The sequence below is a fragment of the Halyomorpha halys genome, unplaced genomic scaffold (assembly GCF_000696795.3).
Source record: "Halyomorpha halys isolate HHAL.00 unplaced genomic scaffold, Hhal_1.1 Scaffold40.1, whole genome shotgun sequence".
Lineage (NCBI taxonomy): Eukaryota > Metazoa > Arthropoda > Insecta > Hemiptera > Pentatomidae > Halyomorpha > Halyomorpha halys.
This window is the reverse complement of record NW_027106400.1, coordinates 810,232-831,391: the sequence shown is the minus strand read 5'-3', so window position 1 is coordinate 831,391 and position 21,160 is coordinate 810,232. Positions and strand designations below refer to the sequence as shown.

At 28.7% G+C, this 21,160-nt stretch overlaps 1 protein-coding gene across 2 annotated transcripts; it reads right to left on the bottom strand.

The window, feature by feature from the left end:
- Positions 1 to 2,777: 2,777 nt before the first annotated feature.
- On the bottom strand, positions 2,778 to 20,990 carry eIF4EHP (eukaryotic translation initiation factor 4E homologous protein). 2 transcript variants are annotated; one of them, XM_014431880.3, is made up of 6 exons: positions 20,799 to 20,990; positions 20,593 to 20,668; positions 20,260 to 20,499; positions 17,256 to 17,408; positions 16,418 to 16,554; positions 2,778 to 7,618 (listed from the first exon to the last, which is right to left on the bottom strand). In XM_014431880.3, exons 1-6 carry the CDS (start codon positions 20,816 to 20,818, stop codon positions 7,576 to 7,578), a joined length of 669 nt encoding a protein of 222 aa, XP_014287366.1. In that variant the 5' UTR covers positions 20,819 to 20,990; the 3' UTR covers positions 2,778 to 7,575. The 2 variants fall into 2 exon arrangements, with proteins under 2 accessions (XP_014287366.1, XP_014287360.1); XM_014431874.3 differs by lacking the exon at positions 2,778 to 7,618 and adding an exon at positions 8,696 to 8,835 and having other exon boundaries at positions 20,799 to 20,989.
- Positions 20,991 to 21,160: the final 170 nt, after the last annotated feature.

The window sequence follows — 21,160 nt, the reverse complement described above, 5'->3', positions numbered from 1 at the left end:
TTTGCCTTATGGCATTATAAGATGAGGAAGCTGGGTCCGCTGAAGGCGGTTTATACATGTGGGGCTATATAGCCAGGGGCTAACAAAGAATGGGGAGGGGCCATTCCGGCTGGTTGTGTAGGCAATATCTAGTTCAATGAATTACTTTTTATATAAGAATACTTTATACTTAGATTTGAAGTATTTGCAACAATGATGGGTAAGTTTTTCAAAAACAGTGGATTTAGAATGTAATGAAACAAAATATTAACATTGGATTTCCTGGTTTTTTCTTATAATGTTAACATATTTTTAGTTACTTCTTGTTGGATTAATTGGACTAGTAAAGTAAATCCTTACACCACTAAGGCAAGTGAAGGTGCTGCTAACAAGCAGAAAATGTGGGAACTATTGGATCTACCTACTTGTCACTTCCTTATTGGGGCATACTTCTCAATTATAAAAGAAGTGAATTTTCCACAGTTGACTCAAAGATAGCTTTTGACAGTAAGAGATTAAAGTTGCTATCTAGGGATGAGTATATCGTTGAAGATATTAGAGGTTTGAGAAGTGAATTATTCCATCTACATTGAAGTTATGAGATGGTTGGGGGTGCGGTCATTAATGATACACAAATGTAAAACTTAAAACTTATTTAAATATGCTAAGTCATCTTATAATTCCACAAGGCAAAGGAAGATAAAATTGTAAATAAATGTATATATAATCCTTAGTTTGTAAGTACTATATATTGTAAATGTATTTAATAAATAAAAATTTGTAGGAGGTAAAAAAAAAAAAAAAAAAAAAAAAAAAAAAAATATGCTAACATTTCGACCTGAATTTGAGGTCTACATCAGGAGGACTCTGGCAGAGTTACTGGCAAGAACCCTCATTAATACATAAAGTTACGTGTTACATTAAAGTTAGTCTTGCTATGGCCACATGATATCACAGTGACATAATTAAAGCAGTAAAAAAATTCTATACAGGTTAATAGACATTTTGATCTCCCGTATGTTTTATATGATAAATAATACAAACCCTACGGTCCTTAAAATCTAACATTAAAAATTTATCAGAGGCATCCTCCTACTTTGTTTTATGACATAAAAGGACCCTTAAAAATTTAAAGATTTTTTAAAAGATAAAAGAAAGATAATCTGGGTGTGTTAAAAAACAAAAACTCAACTAGTAATTAAACTATTAAATGAGAGCTAATGCTTAGCTCCATGTTGCAGGGCTTACGAATCAAAGTAGACAAAAAAATTAAATAACACAATTTTTGGTTAAATGATTTATGGATTTCTATTGAATTTTAAAATTAGTGAAAATTTGTTGGTATTTCTATAAAATTCAATGATATTGGGACACTTAAGTTATTAACTTAGATTTTTACATTATCGACTTCACTTTCATCTTATTTAGGAACACCTGTGCCTGGTGTTAATGAAGAGTGTTTCAGATGTGTGTTTGACACTATCATGACTGGCTGATGGAACTACAAGAGAAATCGTCTCCCAGGATGAGGTAAAGCAATTCTAAGTCCACCAAAAATGAACAAACCCCTTGAAAAGGAAATTAAAGATAAATGGCAATCTACATGGAATGAAAGTCCAAGTATAAACTAAGAATTATAAAACAGGTCAAGCCCTGGGGTGCCTCTAGTCAAAAATATCACAGAGAGAACATAAACATACCATACTGACTCACTTATTTCTAGATCATAACAAAACAAATGCCACCGAAATGTCAGTATTGTAACAACAATTTAACGATTAGCCATATCTTTCAAGAATGCCTATTTTCACCTTACACCTCAATAGTTATAGATTAAATTCAGATTTATCAACAACCTTTAGGGGTGATGATAAGACAATAGAATTAAGATTTCAATTTTTAAAATCATATAATTTACTGTTACAAATATAACATCAAACAAAAATGAAAATCTGTACTACAATAACCCATGAGCAGCCAGGGGTTCAGTACACTGTAAGGAAGTACTGTTTCTTGAACAACGATTATACAGGGAGGTGATTAGTTCATGATTATGCTCAACTGCCAGATTTATCCCCAATTAAGAGACCTTATGAGGCTGGGTGGAGGGCTCCCCAAACCCACAGTGTTGACTCGCAGCTACAGTAACAGGAGAAACAATTACCTGCTACAGCCTGATTCAAATCTGGGTCCTTGGAGTTAATAGTACCTTACCCACTGAGCCACCCCACTCCCCAATATAACATCATAAACAAATATAGCCATAAATAAGAAATAAATGGCATTGACGATCAGCAAATTTTTACACCATTCAATAAAAAAATAACAATCAAGACTAGTAGTGGTAGAGGTCAAGTATCAGTTGAGACCAAATTTCTTATTTCCATTGCATCAATATTACAATACTCGTTACCTTTCTTTGATTTTTATTTTTAATATCTGTAAATCGCGATCTTCTCTCATTAAATTAGTACCTTTAATCAGTTATGTCAATATTATATTTTACTGCCTTGGGATTTTCCTTAACCTATTTTGAGGTTTAGAGACAAATATTTTTTTCTTAAAATGTGAACCATATGTCATTCTCCTACTAAATGTTAGTCCAAGGTATTGTACTTACCTACTTCCAGAAACAGAACCCTTAACTTAGTTGACCTTTTCTTACTACAGAACGAAGATGATTAAAAATACATTATAAAAGATAGCTTTTTTTTTTTAATGCAAATATTTCTGATGGGATAAATAACATATTCAAGGCTGCAATAAAACAAGTGTTGTTTTAATTTTTTTATTGATACTTTCATACAACTAAAAGAAAATGTGTAGGATGAAAAAATATACAGTAATTTACAAAATTACTAACATATACAATAAATCTTAAATTATAATTTTAAAATAATTCATATGCTACAATGAAAATAGAAACAATTTTTTTTAAGTATAATTTTGAGTTTTATCACTTAAAAAAAAATATTTATAATTTGTTAAAGGAGTTTAAAGGTACATTTCCCAGACCCATTGATATCACTCCTTTCAAGATAATACTAAATGTAGGAATCACTCTATATTATAATAATAATGCATACTGCATACTGGCGCATAGTTCAATTTAATTTAAGATTTAAAATTTCCAATTTTAATGGCTTTTCTAGCCTTAGTAGCCCAGGAGTTCTGTCCAATACAATAAAAACTTTTTATTCAATAACATGGCAAATAGCAAAATTTAATTAATAATGTTTATTAATTATTTAAGACTAGGAAGATGATAAACGTAAGTAAAAACAATAGTATTCAGAATGAAAACTTGAGCCTAAAACACATTTTTCTTTCAATTAATATTTTTGTTGATAAAATTACATCATATTATTTTATATTTTATATTTATTTCCTATAAATAATTTGTCAAACACAAAATTTATTTTACAGTATTTTTATATTAAAGTGAAAAAAAAAATTCACCTTGTAATGTTCTCTACTGTATCAGCTAAGTTCGTATTAATAGATCAGGCTGAAGAGGAGGTTTAAAAAAAAAAAATGGAGTAAACTTAAATTCTTTGTAAAAACAATCTATTAATAACTTAAAAGTGTTGAATAAGTTTTTTACCAAGTATCTAAGTAATGTATAAAAGAACACCAGCCTAGAGTATGGAATCAAATGCAAAATTTTTTAAAACAGTACAATGATTATATGAACAATATTATTTTTCAGGTATAGAAATGTTAGTTAATTAAATTAAAGTAGATTTAGTTAATCAATAAATATAAATAAGAAAATATTAAATTTAATAGAATATCTTTATTAGACCAGTTCTCGGCAACATGTTTTTCACTGTGAGCCAAATTAATCAAAATATAACTTTTAAGAAAACAATTTGGATCACTAGGCAACGACATGAATCTAAGGGGAAAAAAAGGGGGGGGAGGAATTCGGATTCTAAAAGCAAAAAAAATACTGCAATATCTATTTACGTTTAACCATTACATGTATAAAAGTTTATCTCAAAGTTCAGATAAATATTGTTAAATAAATTTTGTTTTTAATTTATTATGTTATACATTGTTACTAGAACTCATATGGGTCACTTAAAATTTTCAAATGAGTAACTTACAAGATCCATATGTCATAGATGACTGACCGATGTTCTAGATTGTTAAATATAAACAATTAATAATTATATACATCTAAATTTTACTGTTATTTATTTTTTTAATGCAGGCAGATACTGCTGAAATTAGTGATTTAAATATTTTCTTTTTCTCTTTTTAAATACGATTAAAGAATAAATTATGAACTTAATTTTCTGTGGACTCAATATGAACCCTAACATGAACTTAGTAGAAAAGAAAAATAAATAAATCTTAATTTAAATTGATAATTATTCTAATTCATTTGTCAATTTCTAAACTGAAACCCCTTCCAAAAATCACTCTTTAAATATATTCTTCAAATAACTTATTAACATATATTATTAATGTCAAATGATAAAAATTACTTCTGATTCGTTAAGGTTTGAAAGATTTTCCTGGGTTTAAAAATGAAACATTAACATAGAAGCTTAAATATTTAATCGAAAGACATATGAGTGGAAGTTGAAGTTCTATATAAATAATTAAGTATAAAGATTATTATGAATTTCTATTGTTTAAACAAAAAAATCAGTGAGGATAGGCAAAAGTTGGTATGAATACCGAGTTAGGATGGATTACTAGGATAAAATAAAATTCTGCTTAAAAAAAAATATAAACCAAGGTATTAAAAAGAAATACTTTAAGGAAAACAATTTAATAACATCACCATCATAAAAAGCTGGAGCATTATAAGCAGTAATAAAAATAAACAACTCATGGCCAAAATCTATCTTTAATTTTATAACTTACTAAAAATTAAATAATTTTATTTGAGCAACTTTATTTCATTGGTAATTAAATTAACCTTCTCTATATAAGAAAACAATTCCATCCTTGTTCTAATTTTTTCAGTAAATTTACAGTTTTAAGTATTTATTTTATCCTAACATCAGTTTTAGGAGTGACAGTAATACATATGAGGGAAAAAACGAGTTTTTCACACAAAAATAATTTTGTACCTCTATCAATGTCGTTCCAACAAATTTAACTCCAAAAAGTATCTCTGTTCAGTTGAAACAAGTTCGTAGCAGTCTGTATGAGCACACCACATCATTCCCTCTCAATTTTTTTTAAATTTTAAGTTAAATCCATTTTTTTTAGCACTAAGATCACTCGACCCTCTCATGCTTCAATTATAAAAGAGAAATCAAGAATCTAAAATTAATTTCATTTCACTTGAAATGATTCATCAATATTTGTCCAAATGCAGTGACACAAGATAAACGAAAGAAAAAAAAAAAATGATGACAAAATGAACAAATAATGAATTAGACAAATTTTATTAGTTTTCTTTTATTACATTAATTTAATTTTGTTTTAAGTATCAATATTTAATAAGTAGTAAAAATCTGTTTTACATCTATAATCTTAAGCTTCTCTGAGCCATTATTAACAATAAATATGAACCTCGGACAGGCTACGACCAAAAGCAGTCACCTAATATAGAGATTGTTTAGCTCCTCACAAGATGGAAGGAATTAGGTTTATTAAAACTGAATGAGAAGCTCAAAATATTTTTGTCGTGAGACATAATCATATAAAATGAGAGCGAGACGTCATAATAAATAAACGCCTGTTTTCTACTCGATGGTAGGCAAAGCATTACTGATTTATGAGTTAATCTATATTTGAGAAAACATTTTAAAGTAATCAAAAAATAAATGAGAAAAACTTATTTGAATACAACTACTTATACCATCAGTGATATTTAAAAAGGTTGTATATAACAATTATAAGATTATAATTTGTACTTTACCAGGTCTGAAAAATTTATTTTGGTTAAAAAACATACAATATGTTTGTATTTTGAGAACCTGTAACATTTGTGATGGTTTTTTAGTTAAAATAATTAGTATCACTAATAATGGCTTTAAAAAATAAGGAAATACTCAATTTTTTTTTTAATTCATTCTTTTAACATAACAATGATGATATTGTATATGAATACAACTACTAATGATATTTATATCACCATTTATACTAATAAATTCCAAGAAATCAAAATATAATATGATTTTAAGATAACTGCTTTGTTAAACCTGCCTGATACAATAGAGAACAATATCCAAAGAGATAAAAAAAAAAATTCAGATCCCTTAATAACTGAAAAATTGAAAGAACTGGTAACTGGTTTTATGGACGAAGCCGATGTTAATAATTATTTATAATAAAACTGGGCAAAAATGAGTTGACTTAGTTGCCATGTTAAACCCTAACTTTATGTAAATTATGAATTAAAAAAAAGATCTTTGCATCATATTTACACTTAACAATATATTTGTACAAGATATAGCATGGCGAGTTATTTTTAGTTTGTTTTTTTTAATCTTAGGACAGTCTTCCTTAATTTATTATTTCAGTTAAATATATAACCTGAACACTATGATTACTGATTGTACTCATCACATGCTCGTAAACCACATCAGAAGTTAACACTCAAGCTCTTACCGTCGTCAATATTTTAGCCAATCATTCTGTCATTCATTGGGAAATAAATACTACAAAAATAAGAATAATAGGAGAAAAAAATCTGACAAATTAACTGTTAAGGGAACTTTAATAAATTTAATAGCAAAATAAATTTTACTAAAGGTATTTACATTATTAATTCATATTAATTAACAGTCTCAATAATCATTTTTAATTAGGTAACAGTAGCATTCAAAACTGAAAATTAGAAGCAGTCTAAATATCAAAACATCACTCACTGTGAATAACTAAATTCACAAAAGATGAACAAAATTAAATAATAATTTTAGTTAAATGTATTAATCAAGCAGATTTAACAAGGAAATTTGAGTTAGCACTATAGATTGCATTGATGATTCATATAGAGGCTCTGAATTTAGTTTGTGTTGTGCTCCGTGATGATGTCTATCCTCAAATATATCATCTAATAATATGAAGATTAATGGAATGTATATTAAATTATAATGAATTATAGTGTATTGATAAAAACCAGATTAATACATATTCTAATAAATTATGTTCCATAAAACAGAGAAAAAATTAAAGATAAGATTGAATTATTAATGTGCACGACAAATATATAAATGTAGAATTAAATATTGAAGCCTATTAATGTATTAAAATAATTCATCATCGATTTTTTTAAATAGAAATGAATAAGGCGCTGGATACCAAAAGATATTGTTACCTAATATAAGCTAATAAAAATGATTATTGGGAATGTCTACGATAATTAACCTGAATTAATAAGTTAAAATTAAAACAGTCTACCTACAACCTAATCAAAGGTGTTTACTTACACACTTCAAAACATAACAGGATAGTAATACAATGGAGTTTCAAAGAGATTCAGTGATTTTATAAAAACAAACAAACACAATTCAAAAAAACAGCTGAAAAGAAATTAAAAAAAAAAATGGCATGCTCTTGTTGAAGCGGAAACTTGATGACTGCTTATCGGTCAGTTGTCTTGTTACGCTTACGTTTCGGCCTCTTATGCTACCGCGGGAAAATATCGGTGTTTCGGAAACTTGATTTGTCTCTAAAATTAGAAGATTACAGGTTAGTACATCAATGGATTAAATAGTAAAAGAACAATCAAAACATGCACAGTGAATTACATGCTCTACAGAAACTCTCTTAAAAAAGTTTGTGTATCTCAAACTTCTACATTGAAAAATTAATATTAAAATCTATGAAAATTTAAAAGGTACTAACTTATTAGCTATGCTGAAAGTTAGAGGTAACCTATGCTACAGTAACCTTCCTTGTTTATTTATGTGTATAGTTTTAAACCAATGGCATTTTTGAGACTTTTTTTTTTAAATGATTAAGATCTGAGAATTACCCACTATGGTAGTGATATTAAAAATACTTTCAAAACAATGATATTATACAAATGAGAAAAGTATGGTAGGATGGCCATGACATATGTATATTTGGTTGAAAAAAAAAAAAAAAAAAGATAGAAGTGTGCAGATTAAGACCTGCCATAAGAAGAAAGGAATTAGAACAGATATATAGTTTGGTTGAACAAAATGTTTAAATAAAATTAATTTAATTGAAACTTTAGTTAGTTTTAGTTTAACACAGCCATTGTTATTGATATGAACCAGATTAGATATTATATCAGGTTATGAAGCAAAAGTTTCAGCATGGCTAATACCATAAGTACCATTTAAAATTATTTTCATGCATTGTTTAATTCAATAAATTATTATGGTGAATATAATCATTGTATAATCAGTCCAAATGGAGAAATTTTTATAATTACTTTATTAAACTTGTTAGTCAAGCTACAAACAAGTGAACTTTTAATGAACTAGATAATAACTGGGGTTAGACTAATTCAACAAACATCTCTTAGGATAAACATTAATACTACAAACTTTTTTAACAGCCAGGAAAACCATAAGCAAAATTATTAGGAACCACGTCACAAAACTATAGACAACCATCACCATTACTTTGTGCCTCCAGTGTCTCAAAACACGATTTTAAAAACAAAAACCTATTCTCTTACCTGTTAAGCTATAAACATTATAGCATAATAATGTTTTGTTTTTTTTAAGATGAAGAATAGCATGTGTGAGAAAAATAAAAAAATCAAAGCCAAAACTTAAATATAACAATCTTTATTGAAATATGTATTTGGTATCTGGAGACAGTATTGTTTTGAGAATCTATATGAAAAATGTAGGCACATTCATTTCAGATCATCCGGAATTGTGTGACGTGTCCGATGTGTTTTTCAATGATCTAGAAACATCACAAAAAAGTTATTTTAATTTTTAAAAATAATTATAAGCGTTAAATTAAAAAAAAAGAAAGACAAACTAATTGTGAAAGAAAGAGGAAAGAATAATGCAAATAAAGTGGTAAACTTTATCTTCTAATCCGATGATGAAAGAGTAATTCATCTACAGCAAAGAGAGAGAGAGAAAGAGAGAGAGAGAGAGAGAGAGAGAGAAAAAGTGCATATTTGCATGTGTAGTTTTAAAGCAATAATTAATTTTAATACATGTATTATACACAATTTGTAAGCACATTATAGTAAACAAAATCATAAAAAAAATAAGGGCCTTAAAAATACTACAACATAAAGAAGTTACTTGGGTTCAAAATGTGAAATTTAAAAAATATTGTAAACAATGCCAAGATATTTAAGAAACAAAAAATAATAATCAACTCCAGATTTTCTTATTGAATAACATTCATCAATGACAAATAAAACACTAGGCCACTGTGAGATCCAAATAGAATATTTGAATAAATAAAGGTATAATTCACACAAAAGAGTCACAATAAATTTTTTTTTAAATCTCATGAGTAGTCGTATTTTGAAATGAAACTTCTTTACCGATTCTCTAAAACTCAAGAAAAAAAAATATATAGGAGTAACTTGATTCTGTGAAACAGAAGTGGTAGAGAGAGGGCAATGCTGGTCACTTCTAGCAGGAAAATTATTACAATGTAATAGGAGAGTAGGGAGTTAAAGGAGATTAAAAATCCTGCAGTAATTTCAAACTTTCCTACAATATACAAAATTTTCCAGCTAGAACTGATTTAGGAAATAGCTATTCTATTTTAATTATTATTATTTTTCTGAAACTAATATTTTCTATCTTACACTAAAACAGGGAACACAGGATCATTTCCATTTCCACAAGTTTCACTTCCGTCAGTCAGTCCCGAGACTGCCAAAAATTTTCATTTCTGTCTGTTTACCTGGGAATTAAACCTTTACAGGATACTGGTCGAAAAATTGACTACATAGATATTTCTGGTTTCTGTTTGGTTTTTATGAGAACTGGAGACTTTATTGTATTTAGTCATGGCCCTTGACAAGAAAAGCGGAAGGATGCTAGACTCCTGGGAGAGAAAGGTATTGAGAAGGATATGAGGATGAGTCTCAGAGAATGGGATTAGGAGAAGAAAGAATGAGGAACTGATGGAACTTCCTGGTATTGGTAAAAAGAATTTGATTAAGATGGATATAGGACATGTAGAAAGGATGGTACCCAAGAAGATGCTATATGGGAAACTGATTGGAAAACGAAAAGGAGGACATCCCTAGATCGATATGGAGGAAGATCTATGGTGGTTGAATGTTGAAATATGGAGAGAGAGAGCAAGAGATCGTGGAGAGCCAACAGTGGTTGGCTGTGGTGGAGGAACCCTGTAGTGCCATAATATTAATAGTAACTCAAAGTAAAAGCCACCAATGGTGATAGGTAATAGCTTATATGATAGGTTTCATGTCATAAGTGGCCAAAATTTCTATCATTGTGCTGAACAACTATTGATTGCATTTTATTTGATAAAATTGATTATTTAATGTGTCACTCACTTAACTTATTAGGTTTCACAGTAAGTAGTAGGAGAATTTAATTTATACAACCAAATCTTGGGTGATGCTGAATTCACAAAGAGTGCGCCCTTATTTGACGCTGAGTGTCAAACTGTTACCAACTCCAAAAATATTATGTATAGGCAAATGTTCCAGAGAATGCACACTCAGAATTCAATATAAGAATATAGGACAGACAAACTAAGTAGAAACTTCATAGGCATAAGAAGTGGTGATAGTACTATGGCCAACTACTGGTTCCATTGGAGCAGAGCAGGCAGTACAATGACATGAGTGGCTTTTACCAACTGACCAACAGGTACCATTTAACCCCAGTGAGTGCATGCAAAGATAGAAGAATCACCTTGCTAGAGAGTGGTTACAGAGGGAGGGCTTGGTATGGAGATGCCTGGAGAAGTATCTGAGCCTTCAGATGAAAATGAAATTCAACTGAGCTTAGTTAAATAACAATGGAACCCCAGAATCGAATAGCCTGTCTGCAGAACTGTTCAAGCAAGGTGTGAAGAACTGGTGAGATTCCTACACAATCTTTTCAACATATGACAAAAGAATTGCCCAGTGGACGGCATGAAATGGCCATATGTTCTATATTCAAGAAAGATGTTCTATGATACTTTAACTATCGTAAAATTTCTCTGCTTTCGACTGCCGACAAGATCTCAAGAATACTGTTTGAGAGATATCTCAAAATCTTACAGGAGAAGTCAAGGTAACTCAGGATGAGCACCCACCTCTTGTTCATATATTTCAAAGCTGCCTATGATAGCGTTCCAACAGAGGAACTCTATGATGAAATGCTAGAGTTAGGGATATTACCGAAACTTGCATACCTGGTCCGGAAGACAATGAAAGAGGTAAAGTGTTGTGTACGATTTCAAGGAAGCACATTTGACAGAGGAACTGCCCGGCATGACTTCTTTTCAACTTCAGCCAGGAGTGTGCAGTGTGGAGATCCAAAATCCAGGTGGGTGGGACAGTATTTAACTGGTTAGCTATAATCCCAGTTATTGCAGACTACGTTGGTGTGATTAGGAGGACTTAAGGGAAGAGGAATACCTTTCTTGACTACTATAACCTATAGAGAGAGACTGCAAGAATGGGATTAGTTATAAAGGAAACAAAGACAAATACATGCATGCGCACACTATTGCTGCATGTATATGCATGGAGTCATGGTGTTTATTTTGGTCAGGACACCTTTGAGAAAGTAGAAGAATTTATCGATCTTGGATCTCATGGAAACTCCAGAAACAACATTAATCCTGAAATCCACTACCAGGTAATGGCATCAAATAGGTTCTATCGACTCAAGAGGAATTTTAGAAGAGAGATACTCAGGATGGCCGAGGAAGATACTAGATGAACAAGAAAATGGATGGAGGCAAGTTGAAAGACCTAGACTGTGTTGGCTGACAGTGAGGCAGATAACGCATGGTCCATTCTGGGCATCCGAAACTGGAGAGTAGAGAAATGAAATGGAATTGAAGATTCAGAATGAACTTTTGTATTAAAATGCCACATTTCAAGCAAACAGTTCAAAAAATAAACTACAAAAGTTTTTTTCCTTACTATAAAAAAAATCTGGGTAACTATAAGTTTTGGAAGGGCAACTCAATTTAGAATAGGTTGTAATGTCATCTATTTATTTGTTTTTCTTTCTATTACAAATAACTCATTGCAATTTATCTTCAGAAATTAAAAAAAAAGTAAAAATTTTTTATGCCAAGGAAGATTTCATATCTTAGTATTTATTATAGAATTATATTAGTATATTATTTATTAGTATTTTATAGCTTTTTGTCTTCTTAGCAATAATATATAGATTTTAAGGAGAAAACAATATAATCAGTAAAGTTTTAAATATATATATTTTTTATAGTTTAATTAGAGAATTTAACTTATTATTTTTTTTTAATAAATTATTTTCTTACTTTTCATTATTATAATTATATTTTAACTAACCAAACATAATAGTTGATTGATTGTTTAGTCAAAGGTGCATAGGTAATAAAAAAGTGCATTAAGTGAAATTATTCAATATACACAATGAAAAAATAATTGAAAAATGAATCATATATATAAACTACATTCCACAAATGGCCAAAGACGCACACTGGTTGATATATAAACCACGTCACTGCTATAATATACAATCAAAAATTACCAAATGTTTCATACCATTGTATTTAGACTCTAAATACCATATTCTAATAATGATAATATTAATAAACAAAAAGAAATTATTGGAATTATCTCTTCTAAGGAAATATTAACATTCTTATTTATTCTAACTATGGCAAAGAGGTAATGTCCTGTATGTTATTGAACATACTTTAGCAAGATGAAGAAGGTTGACACTTATTTGGCGGTTCCACATCAAAACAATTTCAACCTCCCAAGGCCAGAACTTAACCAGTAACACTTCTTACTTGAGAATACTAAGGTGACACCTTAACAGCTTGGTCACTCAAGCCTCATGAAATAGTTTCAACCAGAAAATTTTTAGTTAAAGACAATTCTTCATGTTCAATATAAGAATGGAAATATGGAACATATGAAATAAAACATAATCAAAACAAATCCCTTCCCTCAACCTAGAAAAAGTGAAGCAACCCAATTCCTTTTCTTTATCATCTTTTTACAAAAGAAAATAGATAATATTATACACACAAAAATATTATACATAAAGAAAAATATTTTTAAAAAACATAAAAATAAAATAAAAAGAATACTTGACATCTAATGAGAAGTTAATGGCCCAGAGAAAAAAATTATAGATAAAAAAATATTTTTTATTTCTTTTTCTATTATAGTTTATATTTATTTTAACATATATCTTATTTTTGATACATTAATACTTTTAGGATAACATTATTATCAAATGAAAAATATAACAAACTTTCAGAAAGTAAATATCTTAATCTTAATATACATTTTTTACTATGGTTTATTACATCTCGTTGTTTTAAATTAGTTACTTAAAACTTTGATTCACATTGAAGTTCATTTGAGAAGATTTATGAAAGCAAGTATACATGCCATAAAGATATAAAAATAAAATCAAAAATTTGTAAACGACAACAATTACGGAAAAGCATCGATTAATTAAAATAATCAGAATTGTTTTATTTCAAAACTCAAATTTATAAAATAAACAAAAATTTTATAAATCTAATCTGACAAAATTAGTCGAAAGTTTATACCAGAAAATCGGTAAGTCACAAAATTCAATATTTCTAATGAGGTGTAAATAGTTGACCATAGATTAATGATTGGAGAAGTTTGTCGGGGGGGGGGGGGTGCAGTCAGCAAAGAACAACATAAATAAACAAAACAATATTTATTCATTTTATGCCATTTCGACCTGAGTTTCAGGTCTTCATCAGGGCTATAGAACAAAAGAGATAACAACAACATTTAGAGAAACATAAAATTGAAAAGGAATAGTATACAAACAAATTTGGAATTATACAAAATAAAATCAAAAAATCAATCAGTTTTAGGCCAACTTTCTATGCCATAACGTGAGTCTCCTTCCTTGTTCTCATATTTCTTATATTATTCACTTCCCATTCTCCATATTCTACCTTTTTCTATTATATTATATATACATACATACACACACATATATATATTTATATTTTTAGATATAGGTACATAAGTTAATACTCACACTGCAGATATAAATCACTCACTATATTTCATTTTCTGTCATATTGTTCAATTTGTGGATTCAATTTAGTTATTTATTTTTTTTTTTTTTCAGTTTTTTAGACATTACTTGCATATCTTATATTATACATGTCTTCTTACCTACATGATATTATATTTCATCTTTCACTGTTTTCAATCTACTACCATCTAATTCCACGATTATAAATCAATTCTTTTACTATTCAATAATCAGTAATCAATTTTTTATCATTTATGATTCAATCAAATATTTTGCATAGTTCCAAATTTGTTTGTATACTATTCCTTTTCAATTTTATGTTTCTCTAAATGCTGGTGTAATCTCTTTTGTTCTATAGCCCTGATGAAGACCTGAAACTTAGGTCGAAACGTCGGCATAAAATAGATAAATATTGTTTAGTTTATTTATGTTGTTCTTTGCTAACCACATCCCCCGACAAACTTCTCCAATCATTCAATATTTCTAATTCAAACTAGTTCTCCGAAGCATTTATAGATAAAATTAAAATCCTTAATTCGAAATGAATGTTACAATAAGACAAATTTTTTTATTTTCTAAGTTAAATTCAAAGAGTCCGGAGACGCTGTAACTCGAAGTTTCTGCAAATCTCATTTCTTGGTAAGCTGATGCCTAGTTTTGATTATATCGACACTACCCATGCCCTTTCTTTTAACGATAAAAAATCATAACATCATTGTTTACATTAGAAATTGGTGAGTTTCAGGCACTTTTGAAATGTAATAAAGCAACAATATCTATTAAACATTTTTGATTCTTATACCTACTTCATAGAAAACTCAAAATTGATTTTCAGTAAGCTCGAAAAAATTCCATATCTTAAAAATTTCGACAACTCTTATATCATATTAACCTCTCTTCAACCTTTACTTATCTAGTCTTGACAGTCTATATGTCATGGAGAAATTATGAAGATGGAACTTTAGTTAAATCCCTAAGGTAGATCATCGATTTACAGAAGATGTAATTATAACAACTGTTTGGGATCATTTCCCTAAAGAAAGTAAGTGATTTGATCAAACCCGATGAATGAAAAAATGAGTAAACATGCTTTGTAACTCGGGATGCCACAAATCAACAATGTGCTTTAATAAAAATAAATTAAAATTATCATTTACAAATTAAATTTTTTTTTAATATCAGCTTAAGCACCATTATCTTTCGTTGATTAGTTTCATATTAATGAATTATGTTTCAATGACTATTGTTATATTTGTACTAAGCAATGCATGGTTTACTAAATAAATACATTTAATATCTAAACAATACTATTTCTTCTTTTCACTTAAACAGTTAAGGGATTTGATCAAGTCACTTACTTTCTTTAGGGAAAGTACCCCATAGCAGAGTGGATATTTTAACATCTTCCATCGAATGATCATCTACCTAAGGGATTTGTTCAAATTTTGATTTTTGTTATTTCTCTATAACAGAAAAATATTTCTTATAATTATTTCTTATTTACAATACTTTCTGTTCAAAGCTACATATGAATAAAATTGCTGAGTGATTCCTTTTATCTTGGAGAATAATATTATAAATCTCAGCAATTTTTGGAAAAATCTAATCTTATATTTATAAATAGCACCTTGCAAGCGGTAGTGATAACGGGTCTTGAAATTAAATTTAAAATTTATAATGAATCCCAAAATTTAAATAATTCCAGAATTTAAAAGATATTCCAAACATTGATTTAAAAAAAAAAAAGAAAAAAAAAAAAGCGGAACAAATTAGGAAAAACATTTAATAGGAACCAAGTCACACTGAGCCGAAATAGGTAAACAAAAGAGGAGTAAGGAATATTAGTAAATTTGTTAATATAATTTTGTATAACTTCCACATGGCTACACTATGAGACTACAATTAAACCATTTAACGACACGTCAAAATTTTATCATATATTATTAGGCATAAAATAAACAACTAATTAATTACTCATGATACAGAAAAGTTAATTTATTCAATGTCTACTTCATAAACAGAAATCGTTATATCTAAAATAATAATAATAATAAAAAAGGTTAATGATAGGAAGAAAAATAAAAACAAATCATCTAGAATAAAGAATAAAGAAAACATAAAATCAAGCATCTTTTTTTTTTTAATAATGCAAAATAGTAGGTGATAAAATTATTTATATATATTAAAAAACTAATGTCAATTCTTTAAGGTCACTCAATAGAAAAATCTAACTCCCATTCATAACGCTTTCTGTTAGTTTAATTTTTAAAGGTATATACAAAGAAATATTTTCATACTTGAGACTGTCGTTGTGTGTTTTATATTCTAATACTGTATTCGGAGGGAGGTTGAGAACCCTCCTCATCGTGTCCCTGATCCGGCTTGTAGTCGCTTGGTCAGAAGCTGTCTTATTCCAAACACAAATAATGTCCTCCTAAGGAAAACGAAATAGAATAAATTAATATCAGAATGGTATTTAATTAATAAAAGAAAAAAAATATTATTCTAAAACAAGGGCATAAGCCTCCCTGATACAGGCAGTCCTACTTCAACGGCCCCTCCTTCGCGTTTTAAGTCGTTTTGGGGTTGTTACTTGATTTTTTTTTTTTTTATTCCAATTAGCGTTTGAAAAATCAATGAGAATAAAAAAAAAATAAGCAAAGGGAGAACTAAAACATAAAAAGAAAGATTTTGCATATTAAAATTTTGCAACAAGAAATATTATTAAATTTTCCGAAAACTGCTGGAATTGGAGTGAGTCAATCTGCCGACTGAAAAGCATCCAACTCATTTGCTACAAATATTAAGTAAAGTATTCCCACAGTAAACAATATCTGCTCTAAAATGACAGGGGACTAATTTCAACTCGAAGTAGATCCAAGTGAAAGTTTTATGATGGCATTGCACCTGATTTTTTAAAATATATTTACTAACAATGAATTTTAAGAGATAATAACTGCCAACAATCCTGAAACATTTTGGACGAAAATAATGATAATCTACTGTTGTACGAATGAAATTCAAAATATAACTAATTTCTGATTAAGGGGGTAGCGCAAATATACTTAGATTGAATAACATATTTAATACACTCTTTGTAATTTATAAATTCAATAGTTTAAGTAAGTAAATTACCTGAAACCTAATAGATACCACAGCACCACATATTTCCTGTCCTACCATAAACTGCTCCCCCAGCATGGCTAAAACGAGATTTTCCCAACATCGGGAAGCCAAGCCCTTCCTCAGTCTTACTATCCATTTTCCTCCTCTTTGATTAGCTTCATCCTGAGATAAGATACATATGTAGAGGAAATTAATCAAAAACATGAAATAATGAAAAAATAGTAGATTTTCCGATATTTATACTTAGTTACATGTATGCTTTTATATGAAGTGACTTGAAAATGAACAAACAAGTCAGAAACATCCAACAGATATAATAAATATATATGAGGAGAAGATGGTTGGGGGTGCAGTCAGAATATAACACAAATAAGTCTAAATAACTTATTTGCTTTATATATAGGAAAATGGTCAGGATTTTTTTTTTTTTTTTTTCCTCGTATTGTTTTTGTTTTATATAAATCTCCTGTACTTTTTTAGCTTTATATTTTACGTATTTTTATATGAAACTTTTACTCTTGCCTTTGTTACTTGTTTTTTATTCTTTTCATTGTATCTTTTTATTTTTATTTCTATCATTTTATCTTAACATAGTTTCATTTTGTATCTTTTTAGCCCTGATGAAGCCCTGCAAAGTGGGGCGAAACATTGGAAAATAAATAGTTGTAAACTATTTTTGTTTCACTATTGACCGCAACCCTGACCATCTTCCTATATATCAATTTTTACGGTCAACTATATATACATATATTTGCTTTATATTCTGACCGCACTCCCAATCATCTTCTCCTCATATATATTATCCATGGTCAACTATCTTCTCATCATTATGATATAATAAACATTGAGAAAAGGAAGGTTATTTTTTATTGAACTTAATTTTTTTTCCTTCTAAGGCATGAGAGTATATGGTTTAATGTATGGGGGTAGATAAAAATAATGGTGGGATCTCTTTTAATTTTTTTCAAATGCATTAAAAGAGTAGAATGAGGAAAGGGATACGACTGGAAATCGGAAAAGTGGATAGAGTCTGCTGTCTGATGATGGGGCTAGTCCTCAGTCTAGTCTGAGAGTTTGTGTGTGTGCAACCTTTGTGACCTGTTGGTGTCATTGTCCTGAATAAGGGGTTTGTACAGTACTGAAGGCTATTCAACTTGATTGATACCAAAGAAGTATTTAGTTTATGCGGTCCGCAACTCAAGTTTTAATTATAGTACATCAAAAAATTAAATTATCTGATTGGTTATTTAGAGTTAATAAATGGCAAAAATAATTAAAACTCAAAAGAAACAGAAAAATATACTAAAGCTAAAATTTATTTTTTAAATACTCATAAGTAAACAAATATACATCAAAGTAATAAATAAATTGGAATTAAGTAAACTCCTAACAATAAATCTAACTAATTCCTTCCAAAAATAGCAACTTGTGAAGAATTCTGTCAATAATCAGAATTTCTGGAGGCCATCATGAGAACCACTTGGTTTCTTGTTTATTTTCTTTTTAAAACTTTTGTTTTCATTATTTTATTTTTGAATTTGCTATTTCTTATTACTGGGCTTCCTTTAATTTATATTTGTGATAATTCTTGTGAGTTTTTGTCAGAAAAAATGATCATTTGAGAATTGCGTTCTACAGAAGAAGCTGTGAAATTTTTCCAAAATTTCTGGATTACTTAATTAGGCCCTGACCTCAACTAAAAAAAATCTCAATTCTTTCATTTAGTTTCCTGAAATAACCTTTGCACCAGTTATTTGCAGTTGAGCCTCATTCTTCAGATCTCTTAATCACATACCTTACTGTAGAAAAATAAAGATGCGTTGAAGTGCAATAGAACCACTTTATTGGCAGTTAAAAAAAAATATATATATATAGATCTAACATGATTATAATATTTTAGAAGACTGATAGAAATTAACAGAATTATAATAAACCTTTGGAAGATTATTGATTGACCGTGTGTATAGATGAATGGAATATGGTCCGGGTGCGGTAAAAAAAAACTCAAATAGTAGATAATTATACTATTTTACTTCTCAATAAAATTCCATATTCCATTATAATAAACCTTTGTATTTATGTACAAACAAAAAAAGTGTGCATATACTATATTCCTGGTCTTTATGTTAATTTTAAATCTATTTATATAATGATCAAAGTTTTCGAATGAATGTATACTATAATTTAACAGGTTTTAATTATACTTTCTATAGAGTAAACACAAATCAATTGTTTTTAATATTTTAAATCATTATATAAACGGGATGTGCAAATAATCCCCCCCCCACTGTATATTCTTTAATTATTGGGGTTTTATGAAATAATATTATTTAATGCATATAAAAGATGCCAGAGAATAATTTGATAGACATAAGTTAACAAGGCTAATTCTATGGTTGATACTCAATGAATCTAGTTTTTTAAAATGATAGAAGAAAAAGCAGCAGTGAAATTTCTGTAGAGTAAAAGATATTAATATTTTTTGTTGAATTCCTAGACAAAACTGTAATATACATTTTATTATATTCTGATCTACTTTATTACCACCCAATATGAACCAGTTTAAATTTAACCAAAAAGATTTTATGTGAAAATTAAATAAATACGTAACTAAGACCCAATATGAATTAGATACATATGATTTATAAGCCATATGATTTAATAAGCCAAAAGAACAAATGCAAGTGTTAAATCTATTGTTTATGAATGTTTTCTAAAACCTTTAAAAATAGAAAAGGCTGAGTATGATTTATTCTATAATAATATAATAGAACATAAGTAATGAAACATCTCAGATAAGTTCAATATAGATAACTTCAGGAACATAATTATAATGATTTATGAGCATTATCACAACATGAATAAGCAACTGTTCTTTCATGTTGCCATTAATAATAACTGAAACGTTTTAAGGATCAATGAATCTTTTGTTCATAATTTTGATTAGTCAATCTTACTAACAATTTCTGAAATAATAGTACAGATTAATATTTTAATAAATAAAAATTTTTACCTCCCACATTGGTTTAATTCCAACTTTGAAGAGATGAAAATCACTGTGACTTTGAAGATCCGATGGTCGAGCTAAATGACTATTTATCGCCCAGAACTGTTCCACAGACCCAAACGTACCTATCAGTTTAAGATTCTGGTCGAAAGAATGAAGAGATTGCTTACCAGGAGACCGGCGACTATACCACAACCAGTAACAGTATTGTAGCTTATGGTCTCCTGGTGGTATTTCTAAAGGCACCTAAGTAGTAAAAAACAAAACAAAAACAAAGTGTACGTTTAATGAAAACAAAAAAAGGTAATTAAAACAAAAAGAAAGAAGAAAGTTACATACTGAAGATATCAAATCAGCACTTTTAATGTCTTTAGACCCATGCTCATCTTCCCCACTGTCATCACTATTCTTAAGGCTGAAAAATATATGGATCACAAATGACTACTAGGACGAAGTAAAATTTCAAATGAATACTGATAACGGGTTTTAGATAATGTTAAAATATTAGATATGTTGATAGCATGTTAAAAACCAAAAAGACTCACGCTTCGAATTTATTTGTCATTGTAGGACTTGACGTTTCTTATACTATGTACAAAAATAATTACAATCGTAACCCGACACTAAAATACTCCCTAAAAGCTAGTTTACATATAATACGACTTATTTTATTTATTTACAACTGACAGCTGTACAGCTCTCTAGCTGTCTACTTCCTACCCTATTCCTTCTTTTGCCTTGAGTTGATCGTTTCTTTTGCATAAATCGATATACATTCATCATCCAAGTGGTAAAATATATTTTAATATTGGACGAAATCTTTGTTCGTTATCTCATTTGAACTTTACGAATATTATCTAATTTTTAATTAGATAATATAGCCAAAACTTTTTTTTTCTCAATTTAT